The sequence below is a fragment of the Acyrthosiphon pisum genome, chromosome A2 (assembly GCF_005508785.2).
Source record: "Acyrthosiphon pisum isolate AL4f chromosome A2, pea_aphid_22Mar2018_4r6ur, whole genome shotgun sequence".
Lineage (NCBI taxonomy): Eukaryota > Metazoa > Arthropoda > Insecta > Hemiptera > Aphididae > Acyrthosiphon > Acyrthosiphon pisum.
Window position 1 is genome coordinate 79,038,065 of NC_042495.1, and position 21,895 is coordinate 79,059,959.

Here is a 21,895-nt window from a genome sequence, read left to right on the forward strand (position 1 = left end):
ATTATTTTTAATAAAATAGCATTGTATCGTTTTATATTGAATGAAAAAAAGGACTTTTTAGTATTTACAAAATTATATTAATATGATTAATAGGTACCTTTACTTAACCGCTGGTAAAATGTGATGCATCTTTGGCGTGTCGCATGTAATATTGTGGTTGTAATTTTCTTCACATATTTTTCATTACCTAGTATGGAAATGGTACATAATATTTTAAAAAACGGGATTATTAAGCGTCTCGAAATATTTTACTGGGACACTTGGACAGACTTTTATAACACGGATATTTCTCGTATAAAACCACCGTCTGGCCACCCTATATATAACCTATAAACATATACAATTCATGTCTAAATTATATGAAAGTATCTTTTATTTTTAAAACCAATGGCAACCCTAATACTGTACGATAAACTGTATAAACAAAAAAAGATTCGGTTTTCTAGAGTCAAAATGAAATTTACGTGTGAACCACCGTGTGACATATGACATTTTTTTCATTATAGCTTCTACTTACTTAGCCTTCCCATCACGTTTAGGGTACACAGTTAGTTTTAATATTCAATATGAGGGTGGTTTCTGGTAAAAATAAATCCATCTGTTTTGGGAAGTCAAAAATTGAAAAATCCAAGAACTTTTCTTAATAATTTAGATAAACTAACAAAAAGTATCGTTAAAATGAGAATATTTACGCAACACCTGCAGTTTTTTACCAACACGTTTTTTTTGTGTAATTCTGATAGGTATGAAAGTCATATTATAGACTTGCAATTTTAACCATTGCGTATATAAATATAATAATATTTTCTACGCACAATGACATTTTAAAAATATTTGTACTAATTATTAGAAGCTTTTTACTTCATATGCCTACCTAATAAATATTAACTTTATTCTACTGCGGTAAGATGTGGTTGTAGCAAAGTGAATTTTTCTGTTGTCTTTTTAAATTTGTTTTTGGAAATTAATATTTAGTTGACGAAACTGCCTCGTTAATTGTTAATGGTATATAACTATTTGAAACGGTGATTCAAAATGTACCATTGTTATATAGATACCTATACTAACACATTGCAATTGTTGACAGTTATTTCTGAAACTGAAGTCGTGGTGTTAAATTTTAAATTTCTAAACAATAACGTCTGCGAAGTGCGAATATAAGAATATACTATGTCAATATTATTTACACGTATAACAATTAACATACTGCAGTTACCTACCATTATTAACATTACCTATGTAAATATGCAAAATATATTAATGCATAAAATGTATAATGTTATCAAGAAACAACAGGATATTTGACAATTAATTTTTTTTCCAAAAAACCGTTAAGCGTTACGAAATGATATCGCGACGAAAGTTTATCGTTTATGATTAAAAATATATGATAATAATGTATATATATTTTTAATATACATTATTATCAGTCATAAGTTTAATAGATTATTAGGTATTTAGGTGTATCTGTGGGCGCACAAAGTTTCGTTATTTCATTGTAATCAACCTATATACAGTATACAGAGTGTTTCATTTAATTCATTCGTTTGTGATTTTCAAAGAAAATGTGTTGATATAGTTTAAAGTAACATAATATAATATAACATAATATACCTATCACATTTTGGTACACAGTACAGCTTGTAAACAATTAGTGATATTTTAGTGTTTATTTGTTATACTTTGATGTATAAATATAGCTTATTATATTTTATAATCACTTAGGGCCCTTATTACAATAGTTGAACTCCGGTTAAACCACCGAATTCGGCCGGTTAAATCAGTGGTTCAAGCGTAACCGAGGTTTAAACTAAGATTGTAAAACGGGCCCTAAAAGTTTCAACAAGTTTTCAGAGTAATTGTAATATTCATTTCACGTTTGTTTACACAACTTGGCTGGATACGAAGTGCTCCTTCCACTTCACTCCGCTTATTACAAATCTAAACTTAATACTGTAAAACTTGCTCAACATGATTTTCAAGAGACCAGCTCAAAAGAGCGTCTTATGAGGGCATTAACTAGAAAAGTAACCCCGCCGAAAATTGCGTCTTATGCGGGAAAGCGTCTTAAGCGGGAACGTCTTAAAATACATCACAACACTAAAAACAAGTTTGCTTTGATTCAAAGTATGTTATCATCTAACAAATTTAGTGTGGGTCTCACACTTAGACACTAATATTATTCAATGAGATATAGGCGTTTGAAAATATGCATGTGACGTCATAGAGCCTAAGTTGGAACGGCCGCGTATGTCTTGCGCGTAAAAGTGTCTAGATTAACACAACGATTTCAATCGTTAAAGATAACATTTAAACATTTTTTTTATGTATGATTGTAATTTTGATATACTTTCTAGATTTTTTTATAGTAGATAAAACTATTATACTAAATTTCATAAAATTTGGTTTATACTGCAATACAACGCGAGTCACGATTTCAATATATTTTTTTTTTTAAATATTATTTATTTATTTATATATTTCATAACAAGATATATTAAATTTAATACTATTGTAAGTTATTAAAATCATTGTGTAAATTAAATTACTTTTATACCCAAAACATGGGTAGCTGCTAACTCGTTAGCTTTATGACGTCACGTGGCTATTCATCAACTCTCATAATCTCGTTCAATAATCATTTTTTTAACTTTGGATTTTTATTTTTTACCAAAAAGTTTTTTCATTATTTGAACTACAATAATACACCAATAAAATTAAAATTAAAAAAAATAAGTTTAGTGTTGTGATGGCTTTTAAGCCAGTTTTACTGTACTATAAATACATATATACAATATATACTTATATTTTTATTTAGCATACAATACGGGCGTAAGCCCAATTTACAATTTATATTAGTACAAATAATTATAATAGTTCGATACAACAGTGAAATTTAATGATATATAAATACTTTATTAACTACATACTTACTATACTTATAAACTACAGACTTCAAGACATCTAGGAAATATTAGTTACTTAGCTAGGATGGGTGTGCACAATATGGGCCACTATAATTGTGGGTCTACTTGCAGCCCCTACCTATAAAAACTAAAACCAATACTAAAAACTTTGTTATTATTATTTAATATGTATAAAACAATTTAAAGTAATAGAAAATATGGTTGTATATGCTATGCAAAATGTATTTCATACGTATAAGAATAGTTTCAGAATTGGAATAAAATTTAAAAAAAAAACCGGGAAACTCGCTATACCATTTATAACCTACGCTATAATATATGTATAATGTATATATTAGGTAGGAGTTCGAGATTTAAAAGTTCGAGTGAACGTCATCTTTAACTAGGTTATTGTAATGGATAATGTGTAAAATCATAGTATAAAAAAAAGAAAGATTCTAAGGCCTAAGCTAATGAGACTGGTTTATCAGCATATTATTTTCCAAGCATAATTTATGTCATAATATTATTTGTATTTTCTTAACTTGGTAGTTTGAAATAATAATTATTGCCAAAATCATAGTGTAAAACATAAAACTCAACACCAAAAAAATAATAATATACCTACCTACCTACATAAAGTTTCAAGTCTCTACGATTAACATTATTGAATTTTAACGAAACAACTTGAAATGAATTTCTTTTGTTGCCCGTTGAACCTTCGTAATATGTAAGTTTCACTGTCTATATTCAATATTTGGTGAAAATCTAATGCCTCTGTGATTATTAATTTCTGAATAATTACAATAAAAAAATCAAAACCAATTTCAATAAAAAACAGTGTTTTTAAAAAAAAAAAACCTTGAATTTTAATACCAATATATACATTCCTAGCTCCGCTCAAAATCTTAAATAAAATATACCTAATAAAAAACTTTAAAATTACTTTTGCGAAGAAAAATAGTAAAACCTCTTTAATAGGTACCTATATTTAACCAACACCTAAAATGATTATTGTTTTTCTCTCCCAATAATAAATGTCGGCAGGGATTAGCTGTGAAAATGGTACGCTACATTATGCATCAAACCCGCGCGTATCAACCTGTATATATTATCTGCTGCAATGGTTTATTTTATCGACGCGATAAACATAATAATACATATTATTATAATTATAATACGGCGCAGTACCTGCTTAACAATAGTACGACATGACTAATAATGTGTAGTTATCGCACGTACGACTAAGCCACAGACGTGTATTATTCGCGATATACGTGGTAGGTATATTCGTACGCGGTATATACCTACGCGAGAAATGTGACGTATTCGGTATCGCGCGTTATCGACACGTCTTATCGTCCGATGGATAAGTGTAATGTACGTGGGTTTAAGTCGGAACTGCCGCTTGTACAGTATATACAATATTATTTAACTACAATATTGCAATAGATAACTCATAATAATAATGAATAACGACGATACAGGTAATGAAATAGGTAATGACTAACCTGCTAACGGCTGCAGTGGTCAATATACGAGACTACTATGTATATGATTGTTGCTTATTTACATAATATACTAAGCATACAATTTTCGATATTGTAATTATACATTATTTAAATATTCCTAATAATATAAAAATATGATCGAGTCGATCGAGGGTAAAATAATAAACATAGGTAGGTACTATAATATTAATAAATGGCAATAACATATAATAACATAGGTAAGATTTAGTTCACCCCGCATTCGGTGTATGCACCTTGTATTGGAAGAGTCCTCGGATTGACCTACGATTTTTGGTATTTCTTTTATTTTCATGCATCTTAATATTATTATCTAAATATTATTATGCTGCAGGTCCGGAATAGGTTCGGTCCGATAGTATTATTATAACAATAGTAAGTATATAAGGACTGTTTGACTCAATTATTGTGGTCCGACTTAGCAGGGTGCCAAATATTATAATACGATTATTGAAATTAATGACCCGGGGGTTGGACAGCACAATAATATACGCATATCGTACAATGATAATAATATATTATGTTATTATTATGTGTACAGGCGGCGTACATGATCGTAGACGAAATGCACGAAGAGCACCCGGAACTGCTGAAAGACCAGTATTGGGACGAGGTGGTGCCCAAAGACTTGCCGTACACAGTGGCGTCGGAACACTACAGGCGCGAAGAGCCCAAGGGGTCGGCCGAGTGCTATAAGGTCAAGGAGTCGGATTCGTTGTATGCGAATATGGCACCGATGCATCACATGCACAGGAAGACCGCGGTGCCCGAGGACGTGTACGCAGACTACGTGAGTACAATTTATCATAATGATAATAGTATATAGGTACTTAATAATAATCGACATAATATTATTGTTTATATTTTGTTAATTTTAATAATTATCGTTGTTATTATTTTTATTGTTGTTTGTATAAACATTGGACAATTATAGCAGACATCATAATCAGGGTTCACCCCCTGTCCCCCTCCACACAACCAATCACTCACCATTAGTCTTAATCGATTTCCCCTCTTGTATACCAATGAGCCGATATATATATATTTTTTGAGTCTCGATATTAACCGCGTTATAGGTTATAATTGTACCTATATACGAATCACGTGCCACACCGAATCGTCGCGTGTTAAAATCATTATTATTTTTCAAAAGTATTCGAAACGATGCATAGCGGCGCTTCCTCATTCCTGCACAACGGATAGTTTTATATTTCAACGTAGGTAACAGTAAAACTTCCTACTCGAGCACACACAGCACACGATAATCGAAAACATGTCAGAAATACGCGCGCTCTTTAATCGACTTGTATCTCAATCGTTTATAATATTATGGTCCACATTCAAGATTTAAAGTAGGTACTATCAACTAATCAAATATCTATAGGTAAGTAATATTTAATATGTTTGAAAAGAAAAAAATAACATTAAAATATGCACCATAATACGCGTATATACCTACGTACCTACTAAAAACGTGTAGTAGAAAACAAATTATGATTTACTATAAGTGTTGAATGATCTTTACTCTTCAGAGATCAATTGGGTACCATTCTATAATCTTATGTGAATAATTGGGAATAAACGTATTTCAGTATCGATCAATGTGATAAATGATAATAAAGGGTTAAAGGACTACATATAAACAACTTCGAGTAACTATATCGAAATAATAATTTGCTGCGTTAATTCATACATAGAAGATACTCTATTACTATTCTTGCATCGATTAATGGGTTACCTATTGGTTCTGTAATACGGAGACTGACTCGTCAGACATTCGACAAGTATTTCAAATACTTTTAGTATTATAAATATATTTTCAAAAAATTCTTTACAGCACTGAATTGCAAATAATAATAACTACAATATAGTTCGAACCCTCCAAAAGACCAAAGCGGATCGCGTAAACCAAAACAGTAAATCGTGTGCTCAATTTATTTTGTGAGAGGGATAGCCACTGTTTACTGCCTACATTTGTTTTTGAAAAAACTAAAAGATATTTTCAAACCGGCTATTTCGAATAATAACAGTCCCTGCGCGGGTAATATTCTACGTACGTCCCTCACTCTAGCTGGGTAAGTCGACCGCTCCGTGGGCTCACCATATTGAGATTAATGAACCCGGACGGGTAGTAAGTATAGATACCTATACTACCTATATTATAAATTATAATTTATTGTGTCCTCCGTGTTTATGTTTTGGTTATGATATTTTTTTTCGTACACATAATGTTATGAAGGTACTAGGCAACATGTGTACGTACTTATATTCGATCGAAGGTCAAGTAGTCGTGTAGGAATGCATATCGCGGAGTCCCATGCGCACTGCAGGCCACAGGTGGCGGTAGTATAATATTAGTCCATACGTACGCACTAAGTATAGTAGTTATAATAATAACAATAATAATAGGTACCTACGTATTATTGCAGCATTGCAGCACTGCGCTCGACTAGGTCGGTCCGATTATTATTATTATTTGTGTTTGCTGTATGTATAGGTACTCGTATATAATATAGGTAAGGTACCCTTTATATTACCGTCTAGCTCAGTGGTTCCTAACCTTTTTATTCTACGCCCCCATTGTAAGTATTCAAAAATCTTACAACCCCCCTTTAATTAGAGTTTAAACGACCTTTTTTTTTTAAATACCTACAATTTTATAAATATTTATATACTATTAAATAATATAAACAATAATAAAATATTATAAGTAAAATTAATTTATTGATTTCAATTTTATTCACAAAATTGTCGTTATTAATTCATCATCACTATATATTCCCACTGTACAGTATTTAAATCCCCCCTCCGGTTGGGAACTACTGGACCCTAGCTCTAACTCGCCGACCACGTCTCCAATAATTTAAAAATTCGTAGGACACTATCGAAAATCCAAATATTTATTCTTTATGCTATCGGTATACCATTTATATATCTTCAAACTTAAAATATTATGTCGAAGATACAAATTAATAGTTTTTAGTCGATTACATTATTAACATTAAATACAGCGAACACGACACTTTTTCTTGTTTTTTTTTTATTATTGTTTTAAAGTCGATGCGAGTTGAATTCACAAATCGAAGCGTTTTCTAATTATAATTGCGCCTATTGCGTACTCGTAATCGCAGTCAAATCGTTTTAAAATCATCTACTCCTCTAATGAAATAGGTAGTATAATAACCTATAGTTATAATTAAAATAATTTGTGTACAATGTGTACATGCAACATGCGTACTCAGATATAAAATACATGGGTGGCTTTTGAGAAAGCAGAACATGAGTTCGTCTATATATGTATGTTATATGTGTATATAAACTTTCGTTTATGTTTTAAAAATGTTTATATGAATGTTATCATCGAGTGTATGACATATTACAATATATATTATTATTATAATGTTGCGATAGTTTGAGACGCTTATCTCATATAATATAATATCTAACGCGATTAATTTCTAATGGAAAACAATTCATTTGAATTATACTATACAATAAAAAAATATACTATTATCGTCATTCATCGTACGTTACATGTTGTATATTATACGATTTTATATATTTACAAAACCATTACAATTATTGAAGATACCTTTAGTATATTGGTAGATAGAAGGAGACTCTGCAGCTGTGGCACCGATAGCCACGTAACATATAAAGTAGGTTGTAGGTAAGTATTAGGTATCATATATTCATTGATTCATACATACAATGAAACCTTCCCTAACGGCCAAATTTCAGTAACCAAGATTGTCCGGTATTTAGATGTTTCACTGTACAAAAACTTCTTTCGTAAATCTCGAAATCCTTTCTTAAATTTGCAATTAAAAAATTAAGGGCCACTTATCGAGATAACAACTATGCTATCTCTCAAGTCGGACCAACAAAGAGACATTTACAAAATTTCATTAAAATTGTTCAAGTTGTTTCGGAGATTAGTGTGATCAATCACCGTGACACGAGTTTTATATATACGTACAAATGTACAATAAAGAAGATATTATGTTAAGTTTGTATTTTATCGTTCAACTTCCATTTACACCACTACCATTCCCGTAGGCCGTATTCACTTCTGGTGTGCGTACCGACACACACAGTTTTTTTTCTTCGAATACCTTCCTACCATCTTTTTCTGGTACTTGGTAGTGTATCTAACATAATAATATACGTACGCCGTGCGTTTTGTATACTCTTGTGGGAATATACAATATTCATTATCGCGATTATAACAGCGAACCAAACCATCATATTTTTATACCCGACATTTCAGTTTTTGATTTAAATCGGTGGAAAATAAAAAAAATGATACTATAGGTATCTATTTACGAAAAAAATGTATATTAACAATTAATTTTTTTATAATAAATTAATAATTAAAAATTGTTATAACTTGTAATATTATAGTATACATAATATACTTATATTAGTAATAATTACTAATATATTTAAATATACAAATTGTAAACTTCAGCCGTGGGGTTGACAATCTTGTAAATTCCCGGGAATGATCATGGGAAGGAATGTTCCTAGCACCACCAAAAACTGTGAAAAATGAGAACTATTGTTATTATATAGGTAGACACTCACATGGGTATCTTGATTTATGTATTTTTTTACGTGAGTATAGTTATGTTGTTATTTTGTACTCGTATATTAAAATAATCTCTAAATGTATTATAACATCCTGTACTATAGTACCTATAGGAAATAGTATAGTATAGTTAATAGTTATTGATCATTAAGTACTCAGTACAGTTAATACTTTTAGCAGAAAAAATAGTAATTTTGTTTAGAGTAAGTACCTATATAATATAGTTTGGTAGTATATAATATTATATACTATACCCAACTATTGAGGAAACCGTTTTAAGTAGATAGGTAGTCAAATGTTTTGTTGATTATTCATTGTTACAATTCATACTATAATATAGGAACGCCAGCAAAATATTCACTATTCATACGAATATAAAATGACGTACACCTAACCTAACCTAACCTAGTGTAATATTGCCATATTTTATTTTACTTAAACGGAGACAAATATTTTTGTATAATTTTCATTGAAAAAATCTTTCCACTCATCTGCGATTAACGACCATTTTATCACATTACTATTAAGGGTGTCGGTGCCAGTATTTCCAATTTTCGAAATTCTATGCTATTTGAATATTATGTTTTATATTTTAGTTATTGCCTTAATTATAATACTTTTATACTAATCTACATAGCTCGATACTTATTTAGACGGGGGTATTGACGTATCATATCAACAAAAATGACTTCACGGGAAAAACTCTCACTCCCTGTAGAATTATTGAATTTCGTTAATTTTTTTTTATCTGAAAGATGAGAAGTTTTTACAGGTCAGATCAGGTCAAAGCTCGATTTTTTATTTTACTTTGAATAGTATTAGAAAAATACGTTTGAAAAAGGACAAATATTATGCATTTTTCAAATGCATATTACAGTTTCTATAATTATAGTTTTCAAAATAGCAATATAGCTTTGATCCTACCTACGAAATGTTCTCTACTTTAAGATAAAAAAAAAAATTAACGAAATCCGACAATTCTACAGGTCGTGAGATTTTTTCCTGTAAGATATGTTTTTGTACCAAAAAACGCACCGGCACCGACACCCTTAAGTATTATAATTTATGAAGGATTCATATTAAAACATGGATGTTGGATGTATATACTTGATTAATTTATAACACTGCATATAACTTGCTGAGTGCTATACATATTATAAACTGTATGGTTCGATCATGAACTCACTAGATAAGTAATACACTCATCCCTATATTGGCTAAATAGTCATGGTTTATAACTGTTAGGTATTTAAAAAATGTATAATAATATCGCCAAATTATGTTTAGTGGTCCCTGGTCTAGGTGGCCGCATATATTGAGCCAGCCCGGTGTCCTACAACACAGTAGTACACTTAGGTAGGGCCAGTATATAGGGTGATTATTTTGTCACAGAACACTCTATATTCCTCAACAAACTGACCTAAACAAGACGTAAGACTGTAAGAGCAAACCACTTTTTCACAGCTAGATTATCTGGAGGTTAGGTTAGGGGACCTAAACATTTTTTTGGAGATTTAATTGATAAATGGTGGGTGGCCTGGGTAAATTTCAATCTCCCGGCCTGAATTTTGTTCCCACTCTGCTCCTGGGTTAGGATTATAGGATTAGGGCAAGATGAGTTGTCACAAAAGCTGTGACAAAAGAATCGACCCCGGTGAAATACCTCCGATGATTGTTAAATGTTAGTCATTTACTCATTTTCGCTGTAAATATCAGTGTGATACACATTGTGTATTTGTGTGTGAATTTTACTTATATACTATATTATATTTGCAATATGACTAGTTTTTTACTTTGGTGCCACTTGACGTGTGTGGGGCTCTCAGATCTCTACTACACGGTGGCTGCAGCTGCAGGAATAGAATTGTTCGTAAAAAATACGATACCTACACACAATATCTATCATAATAGAAAAACGACGAACCGCTTTATTTTTGTCAACAATAGATACAACATTAAATAATTTGCTTTCTGATTTAAAATCAAATTATTTGGCAGCACGGTATTTATTTAGGTAGGTATACAATATATAGGTACCTACGTCGGCCGTCAATCGTTTTAAAACAAAAATTTTTCAACTTCAATGTAAACCTACCTGTCTACTATAGATGATATTTTTGCTGCTCTAATACATAAAAGTGGTTTTTTATTTTGTGATTAGGCACGTATAATTTCTAAATATTAATTTACACAAGTGCTTTTTTATTTTTACAGGAAAGCGTTGACACGCCAATGGCCGAACGCCGCAAAAATTGGTTCCAGAGGCAAATACATCGGGTGGGATCGATTAGATCGTCGTCGACCACTTATTCGTCTGGCGGTCTGTTCAATCGAACCAGGCACAATTCGGTGTACTCGAGCCCGGAAAATGGGTTACCCGTGTCTGCGGGTATTAATGGTCACGGCCACATCAACGGCATTAACGGGAGTACACCACATTTGCAAAAGATAACGCTATACGACCGACTGTGGGGTAGGAAGTCTATGAAAAGTCGACGGGGCAGTACCCAAGGTATTTATGCTGCAGGTTGCTTGAACATTAAAAAATACATTTTTTCAACAGATTAACCCCAATGAACACAATTAATTTTTAATCGCTAAAATGAATCTCAATATAATCTATAGCTGAAAAACATTAGATTTGGAAATTAATTTTATACCTATATCTATTCATTTTGATCGCAGTTGTGTGTATATAGTACATGCAGTAGGTATAGACACATTAACCGAGAAAATAGGAACTCTAAACTATAATAACTTTGGAAAAAAAACAGTTACATATACCTAGATGTTTACAAGTTCATAAGACGAGTGTAATCGGTTGTTGAATTAAAATTCATTTTTTTTTTACCTTATATATTATGACTGTGTTTATTTAACCACGCGTTGATCATTCGATTAACGTGCTATTATATTTAGGTACCTCTATAATACAGTTATGTGTAATACGTATTATTATAATGTATCTATATAGTACCTATACGACGTCAACGTAAAAAATCGGAAAAACGCTGATTAGATATTTGATATTTCACGGGCTTTTTTAAACGTCATTATTCGTTCTGAAGGTCGTCGCGTTAATAACTCGTTTGCTTGTATTTGTTTTTATTGAACAGAAATCGACAAAACGCGTACGGTTTTTAAGATTTAAATCGATAGTTATTACCCGAGTGCGTCATCATCGTGTCTCATTAGCCAAGGAAACCATATCATCGTTCGCGCATATGGAAGTATTATGGCTACCAAGGTATAAAAACTTTCTTGTCGTGTTTACCAATCGCCAAATCTTGATATGTTACCGCGAGTTTCCGAACAAAAATTACGCGGAATCATTGTCGTAATCGCTTAGGAGGTACCTACAATAAATCTGTAGAGCTACAGGTTTTCACTTTTTTTTGCACCACACGCGAATATACTAATATCGTGTAGTCCATTATTTTTATTACTATATTATATAGGTACCTACGTCATATGTGTATAGGCGTATAATAATATATATTATATTATTGGGCACGTAAACTGCAGAACAGGAATTTTTCAAAAATTTAAATATGAATCCAAATCCACCGATCGGTAATTCCACTTTATATACGTTTACTTTGGTTTCTATTTGCAACCCACTCACCTATATACCTACCTGTATATTATAATATATTAATCGACGTGATTTATTAAAACTTAATGAAACTATACATTTAACAACTTTTTTTTTTCAACTTTTTAGCCTGATATTTATTTGGCGAATAATCAAATAATATATTCTTTGCCCAAGTGATTCGAGTAGGATATTATAATAAAAAAAATCAGTTTTTACACACATGTTCGTAATTATATTATACAGGTATATAATATAATGGTTTTTGTTTTCGTTGAACAAACAATATTTTTTTACGAATATCCATTTTACATATATAGGACATAGGTATAAACTGATAACCGACATAGTTACAGGTATTGCAGGAAATGTATCTAATCTAATATAAGTAATATAGTTTCAAACCACGCGTATATAAACTTAAAACTTAAAATGTTATATTTTTTTCAATCAATATTTTATATTAATTACATTTTTATGTTAATATTTTGTTACGAATTTCAAGTCAGATGCATTTCAGTGTTTTTTACGCGAACGATTTATTATTATATAATATGTTGATAAATATTATATTATAATGATCAAGTTTAAATTCTGGTTGATAGCTTGTATAGGATGGTAAATATGTGCGGATATTATAACTGATAGGCGATAACCTTTATATTATTCATCTTCGGCGTTCAATCGATAAAGTCATCGGATTCCTGCAACTTACAAGTCTTGGTGAATTTGATTCGTTTTATAATGGCTCAACGCCTCAGAGTACCGATTTTTTCTCCATTCAAACAGAATTAATATTATTAACAATTTTTTCGGCTCATAGGGCTATGTGCAAATATCATTCGGAGTAACGTACTATCGATATCGTATTCACATTTTGCGTGACGTGTATAATTACTATAGTTTCCTATTTAATTCTGCGCAAAGTCAAATTTACGACAATATAATCAAAACTGCAATTATTTTGAACGATGTACAATACATTAACTCAGGCATGCGAATATATTCGAGTAGATACTAGAGAGACCAACAAAATCAATTTGGTATAATACTATAATAGTTAATTACGAAATGTAGAGCTGTCCTTTTTGCAGGCGTGTCTTATAATATAGTGCTGCACTTTTTGACGTTTGGTACCTAGTACTTTATAACGTATAAAAGCTTGAAAGTTACAAGTGTTCAGACGTCACGTGTCTAGGGTATAATGGATTGACACACCAAGTTTTGTATACAATTATAATAATATTATTATATTAATAAACAATTTTTTTAATTATTATTATTACATAAAATACATAAAATCAAACTCTTTAAAACTAAAAAAATGATATTTAATTATTTTTACACATATTGCCGTGTACTTAAATGTTGTTATTATCTATTAAAATATATAAAAAATAAATGTCCATGTTATTATAATAATTATTGAAATACATCAAAATTATCAATTCAACTAGATTAAATTGTATTTACTTATAAAACATAGTGTATTCAGTACCTATATAAATATATATATGATCAGTATTAAATAGGTACAAATTATGTCATAAGAAATTCATTTATGCAGGGTTTGATTGTCAACTATTATAGTTTGTATAGTCTCACTCCATATTTGCATGTCCATGCAACAATGCAACATTGCCGTCCAACTTTCAATTTTACAATATTATAATCCATCAAGTTCGTACATTATAGTCTCGTTTATGACAAGTCAGTCACGTTTGTAGTGATTTGATTGAATACAATATTAAATAATGTCCATTTTAAAATATTCCGAATATTTTATAATTAAATAGTATTAAAAGTGTTCAAATTAGTTTTACACTTAATACTTATACTTATCATTGATATTATATCACATAAGAAAAACCGGCAAATGAAAATTGTTCGTGTTTTACTTATAATTTTTATACAATTTTTTTCCATAGAAGTCAACCTTTTATAGAACATCAAATTATATATATTTATCTCAATTTCACACGTAGACGAACAAGACAAAACACATATATACTTTTTGATCAGCACTTGGTCTATTTAACATAGCTAAAAATATTTTCGTACGATTTAAAGTCTATAATGTACATGGAGTTTATAATTTTTAATAAAGATTCTATTTCGCGTTATCTTCTATAAGTATAAGGTACTCACGACGATTTCGTATTACCGATTTCGTAATCATATTGTATTTGATATGTATGTAAATGATAGTTTGACGTGAAGCACTTATTTATTGTAATATAAATATAAAAAAAATTGAATGCAATAAGGATATTTTGATTACCAGCTATGCGCGAAGGACTCTTAGGAATCGCAGTGGTTATAACACCGCTGCCATTCCCGTTATGTGTCTGCCGTTCCACATTTTAAATCAGTTAGTCGTATGTATACATAATATAAGTAGGTACCTACCTACCTATACTGTACAGTATACACGTTATCATAAGGACAATAAATATCTTGCGTTTTACTTTTAGGTTCGAACAAGATTAATGGACAAATGAATGCCCGAGGAAGGCCTAGAATTCCAACGCCAGATGTGCAAAAGGATGGTGTCGTCGATAAGGACAACAAACAGAATATGTCCATCAACGGTTCTATTCCTCCGGGAACGTATACGTCAGATTTGCCCGCAGTCGTACAGGTATGATATTATTATATAATATAGGTTTTTATGAGATATATAAGTTTAACTGGTTGAAAAAATTATTACTTTTTTTTATTAGGATTTAAGTTTTCGACTGCTAAGGTCATTAGCTTACATATTATATTAGTATACTCGTGAGTAAATCCGATAAAAATGCGGTCGTATAATATATAAGTCTAATATTTAAAAATATGTCTATATTTGTACATGCTTTAAAACAATTCTGTAAAACTAGTTTTGAAGTCTGAAATACTCAAATACATATCTAATTTTAAAATTAGCCCAATGCAATAATAGTGTCTAATAATTAATAACTGTTATAGGAATGCATCATTTGTATCTATGGTAATAATATGGTACACTATACTTTTTGGTTGTCTCCTGGCTATTGATTCTGCTTTCTGGTGACTGGTAGGCTGTAGGCGGGAGCACTGGGAAGTGTCTGAAACTTAGATAGGTGCATACTTTGTATCTTTCGTCATTTAATAATAAATTAATTTAGATACTTGTTTCTTTGGTATATCTTGAATCTTTTTATTTGTTATGCGTTAAGATACTAGAAACAAATGAATCTTCATTTTTTAATTTTTTTAATTTTTTAATTTTTTAATTTTTTTTTTTAAATATTGTAAATCGTTTGTACTTATTAGAATATCTGTAACATATAATAATGTACAGTAAACATATTTTTTGACAAAATATTTTTATTTTTTTGACATGAATAACGTGACTTCTCTGTTCATCGACAGACCATAAATTAAGGCAATAGGTATACAAGATTATATACAAATTACAACACTGTTCTTAAATAGTAAATAGTATTTTTATAAAATAGTAAATTAAATACCAGCCACAGTACACTTTGTATTATTAAATTCGTAGTATACAGTATACAGAAATAATAGTGCCATAATCTAATGTCAATTTCTAATTTCTACTATTATAGTAACACACTAATACATATATAGCGTCATATATTATACTTAGTTCTGTGGTTTTGATATTTTATTCTTGTTTGGAATTTGAAACATGCAGTTTAACAGCATTTTAAATATCTTCTCTTCAGCATAACTATAATAAGTTATATCTATTCTTATAACCATCGTCATTTTGAACAAATTCATATAAACGAGTATTTTATTAAGACCTCAGATGCGTTTTAAGCCATCTTATTGTGTGGAAAATTCTTTTTTTAGTGTGTAAAAATGTTTTGATTTATTATGGGTACCGTTAATGAGTAGCAGACGTTGTATTGAAATTATAGAAATCAGGTTGAATCGCTAGACCTTGAAAATTTTTTGATCATGTCCAAATTTTTAAAGTAGGTATTTAAAATTGTTTTAAAAATATATATTTATTCATTTAAGAGAAGCGCGATTTATTAATACGCTGTAATCATGGAAAATAACTTTACTAGTTAATCATACCAACAGACAACAGCATAATATAACTATTATTATGTTAAATTGTTAAAGATATAATTAAGTATGTAATACTAAAAGTTTTATCAATCATTCAATACGCAATTATTTAAATCTGAGCAATAAAAAAAATTGCAAAATGTCGAAAAGAAAATTAAATACCTATTTAGATGTGAAGGTCACCTAGACAAATATAATATACCTACCTACCTATCTTTTATTCCCCCAATGTGTCCATCCGATAAAACGCTATTATTTCTCTATATTTTTTGGCCTATATAATATTATTATACATCCTGAGAGTTGAGACGTCGTTGTCTGTTCTGTATATTATGCATGTTTAATCGATATCTGAGAAATTAAATCAATAGTAGGTAGTTATTTCATGAAACTACTTTGTATTGTATAATATGTATTTTATATTATAATATTTTATAAGAGGTGTTTCGTTGTGTTTCCCGCAGATTCAGTATAATCTGAACGTATTTCACTTAATTAGTCAAAAGTAATAGTTAATACAATATTATTATTGCTTGTTTATTTTGATTTTGGAATTCATAAATAACATTTATATATATATATATATATATTATAAGACAAGACTTGGCAATGTTCGTAAAGTGTGTTTTTTCTCGGGTATTGCATGTATCAAATTAGAATATTATAATTAAGTCGTACGAATAAATTATTCAAAGAATAATTGAATAATATTTGAATAATTTTTACGACACAATAAATGCACTGATTCTGGTGGGCCACTAGGGCGGGTGTTTCTTAGTAGTGTAATGAATCATCGCACATTAGCATATCACTATTTATTGTAATGTTCTAATCAGCATGGTGTTTCGTTTACATAAAAAATAAAAATGGTTAACATTTAAGCTCTAGTTACAGTTATTTATTAAAAAGAGGTACTCATTTGAAAAACAGAAATTTGCATTTCCACAAGACGCTCCTTGAGTAGTACACAAAATCTCAAGAATTTTAAAATAGGGTCTATTTAAAACTCTTTTTGTAAGCTCACGGTTTGATGTGTTGTTTTGTACACTTTGATTTTAAGTGTTAAAAATGTTTTTAATCATCTAGCTCAGGCATAAGAGGTTTTCAAACTGTGCGTCGCGGCTCCCAGGGGCGTCGCGAGAGTTGTCCAAGGGAGTCGCGTCAAAGCACTGGAAACCGAATTAATGTAGGTCAAGTATAATTAATATAAATATTATTTATAATCATTACAGCGATTATGGAAACATTAAGGAAACACATTACCCGACTATTTGAAATTTTATTTCTAGTAAGTACCTACTAAAGTCACTGTTATTATCACCCATATTGGCTACATATAATACTATATCCGTATTGTTTCAATTTTTTCATAATAAATTGAGACCTATAAAAATATTGTGAACACGCAAAGGAGCCGTGAGAGGAAAAAGTTTGAAAACCTCTGATCTAGCTTAAATCTTATGCTAAAACTATAATTATCATATACGATATACTGAATAAAGTAATCGGTAATACTGTTAAAAAGGTTATTTTGAACATTTTAGAAACCTGTTAGGTACTCGAATTATGTAGTTACGTGGAAATTACGATGAACTACGTCATATTATACTTCAGTAATTGCTTGCTAATCATTCCTACTCATTTTTATTAAACATTATATCTGGCAATTTCTTCTGCCCACTAGTTTGATGTAACTTTATTTAAATGACCTGGTTAACTAAAATATTGAAGGTTTTTTAAATAAATTTCTGGAAATTATTATAAAACCAATAATAAATTAACTAAATTCTACAAATTATTAACTAAACATATCCAAACGCTTAATATTTCATAGTAGGTATGTATTATTTAAATCGTTATAACTTAAAAACAATATATTTAAAATATATTTCAGATTTAATTTGAATTATGTAACTGTATTTTGAATTAAAGTGTTTATGAATTTTCAGTATTTATACATACAACTGTACTAACAAGTTACGTATGTTATATAATAAATTGTTTATAATAATATGTGTCAGTATATAATATTATCGCCATAATATGGCCACTATTATCGCCACTATATTATAGTATATGATTGAAAATTATTAATACTATTAAGTTAATTTTATTTCAATATTTATCGAATATTTGTCGATTGCCAATTGGTTCATATATACTCAACGGCTTCTTTTCAATACCGGCTATTTAAAAAACATGCGTCGTGCCTAGTGAGATTTTAAGCAATTTTTACAACACTCGATAAAACTGTATTGAGAAACTCGAAATTTACCTGATTCAATAATGTCGTACTGTCGTTTAGGCTCAATGTCTAATTCGTATTAAAATATTACACAAAATATTTCCAGCATTCTTGGTTTCGATAAAAGTATAGTAATAAAATAATAAAAACTACATCTTCATGACCCCCCAGGTGACGTCCACATTCCACATTCCATTTAAAATATTTCAAAAATGTTCGACCCTCCCACCCTCTTTTCACACTCTGTTATTCTTGCTCACTCCCTCCATATACAATATCTTTCTCAATATCCACTCTCCAAACGTCTTTTATTATTTGTATATACCTACTGTATAATATAATGACGCTATTAAACGATTTGGGGTGAGTCTGCTGTCTGAACACTATAATGTCCCTCCACCCTAACATTTCCTACAAACGCTTTAAGACGTACCTACATAAAACGTAAATATTTTATCGTTGAGCTATATAGAATAAATATAATCCCTTACATTTAAGTTTTAAAATATCTACCTACATAATAATAATTATGTTAGACCTATATACATTTTCAGTCACTGATTTGTTCACCTTATATACGTAGTAATATAAGGTTCATAAAATATGGTAAGTGATCATGATAAGTACCTCTATCTATTTAAACCTGGTGACTGGTAATATCGTGTGAAACCGTCGCGTCGAATCCGAGACCGAATTTGCAGTATGTTTGCAATTTTGCACGCAGTTGCAGTCACAGGCACGGCGTGCCAAAGTCATATTATATATTATTTCAAACGAATTCACTAAACACAATATATCATCATTTCATATTATAGAGGTACACCTCCACCGATTTTAATCAGTAAATTTTCGCGTGATTCGTTAGCTTTTTAAATTCCCCCACCGCCGCCGTATTCAAATACAATTTAATATTATATTATAGTCAAAAGTCGTGTTTCGGGTTTTCTGCAGCTTGCTACATTATATTGGGTGAACACGATAACCTTAAAATGATGTGGGTAGGTACTAGGTAGAGGTTCTTACCAGCAAGTAAAATATGATGGTTGTCGACTTGTCCTAACGTATGTGAACGGCTTATGTACAATATATTATGTCAAATAAAAAAATGATTATTTTGAAAAATGAAAAAAGTTCAATAGCAATTCTAAATCTCGACTTTTAAAATATTTACGTACCTACTAATTTATGCATAGTATATATTTGGTAGGTACCTCTAATACCCATCAGCCATTTAGAAAATAGGAAACAAAAATGTTAATAATTCTATATCGTTTCGAGTATATGGGTAGGTAGTAGGTACCCAAACTAAAAACCATGTATTATTTGTACAGTAATAATTTTCCAAAATCATCAAAACGGTTTCAAAAAAATATCAAATAGAAAAATTCCCCATGTATAGGGGGGGGGGGGGGGGAGAGCAAACATCAACACTCCCGTATGAACTTTCTTCTAAAATAAATCGTATAATTAGAATATTAGAATATGTGAGTAGCTTAGCAGTTGGAAAAACCTGATCGATGCGGGAGATCGCTGCCTTACTTGCAGTTATCATATCCGCATATTATGCAGCAGTGACCTATGTCAGAAAAAACATAATTCGTTCACACTTCACGTTCAGGATCAATGCCAAAAAATAACTCGTTCTCTTTGATTTTTTTTATCATATCATTAACATGATATAGCTGTCGACAACATATTATCTTTGATCATACACTATATTACTATGGATGTGCACAGCGTATTATTTTGTGGCCGATATTTGCACCAAATATCCGAATTAGGTGATCGATTTGCGCATGCGCGATGCAACTCGCATAATTTTCAATAGGTTACTATCACAGAATTATTCTAAATCTTATTCGTGGTTTATTATATTATTATAGTAATTATTATATTATTATAGTAATTATTATATTATTGTAGTAGGTAATATACTATTTTTCTGAATATAATATTGTACTCAAAACATAATATTATGGTGATTGATAACAAACTATCTGTGGATAAATATGCGAGAAGTCGCGTCGCTCATGCGCATATCGAACACCTAATTCGGTGACTCGTTGCTGATATAGGCAACAATTTTTTGTATTGATTTAATACGGTTCCATCTATAGTATGTGATCTAAGCATATTATACGTTTACTTTATTATTTCGTTTTTATATTTCTTATACGTATATGTAAACATTGTAAACGCTTTAATCGCGGTTCGTTTGCATTTTTTTTTAAATTTATGTTACCCCGCGTTTGTCACGGAACTAATCTGACACTTTTTAAATTATTCTTCGATACGATCGTAAATAATTTAATTAATCACGGTTTGCTTGATAATAGAAACACGAAATCATGTATAGTGTGGTCGGGTCCGGTTTCGCCCAACACGCGCTTTCGTCCGAACCGCATAAAATTTCGTTTTTGCTCCAACCACATATATATAATTCGTCTTTTCGTTTTTTTTAAGAACAAATTTTATGACTTTATATTTTGTACATAGACATTATTAGGTATATAGTGACCATTATTTAAGTTTTCATTTCAATACCAAATCACAATGTTTTAACATTTATTATTCGGTTATAGGTAGGTTGTGGGTACATATCTCATTCGAGAAAGTCATTGTGGATTTGTAGTACTGATCGTAATACCGTAGTCGCAATGCGAATAACCCAAATTAAAAACCAAAAATCTATTTGCCAAATGGATAGAAAATACCTATCCAACGAGTCTAAACGTATTTCTCAAAATGTATATCTTTGAAAATCATAGGTATTCAACTACTACTATTCGTGTGATTTTTTCTTTGTCTATATATAAGTAGTTTTTGTAGTTATGTAGGAGCGAGTTTATTTTATTATATTTAGGAGGACTATGTCAGTGCACTGCAGTTTGCATTCTCTTTAGAGCAAATGGCGTTCAAAACCAATCTCGTGCTGTTATAGCTTTAATATTAGAGTGAATTAGA

General features: G+C 30.3%; 1 protein-coding gene across 3 annotated transcripts in view; it reads left to right on the plus strand.

Annotated features, from left to right (window-relative positions):
- Positions 1 to 21,895, plus strand: part of LOC100163762 (bestrophin-4) — a 60,092-nt gene that overhangs the window by 35,044 nt on the left and 3,153 nt on the right. For all 3 annotated transcript variants that reach the window (XM_008183447.3, XM_001944666.5, XM_003243571.4), the window contains 3 exons: positions 4,977 to 5,225; positions 11,241 to 11,538; positions 15,096 to 15,262. In XM_008183447.3, the coding sequence (XP_008181669.2) occupies positions 4,977 to 5,225; positions 11,241 to 11,538; positions 15,096 to 15,262 (714 nt within the window). The remainder of the gene's footprint in view (positions 1 to 4,976; positions 5,226 to 11,240; positions 11,539 to 15,095; positions 15,263 to 21,895) is intronic.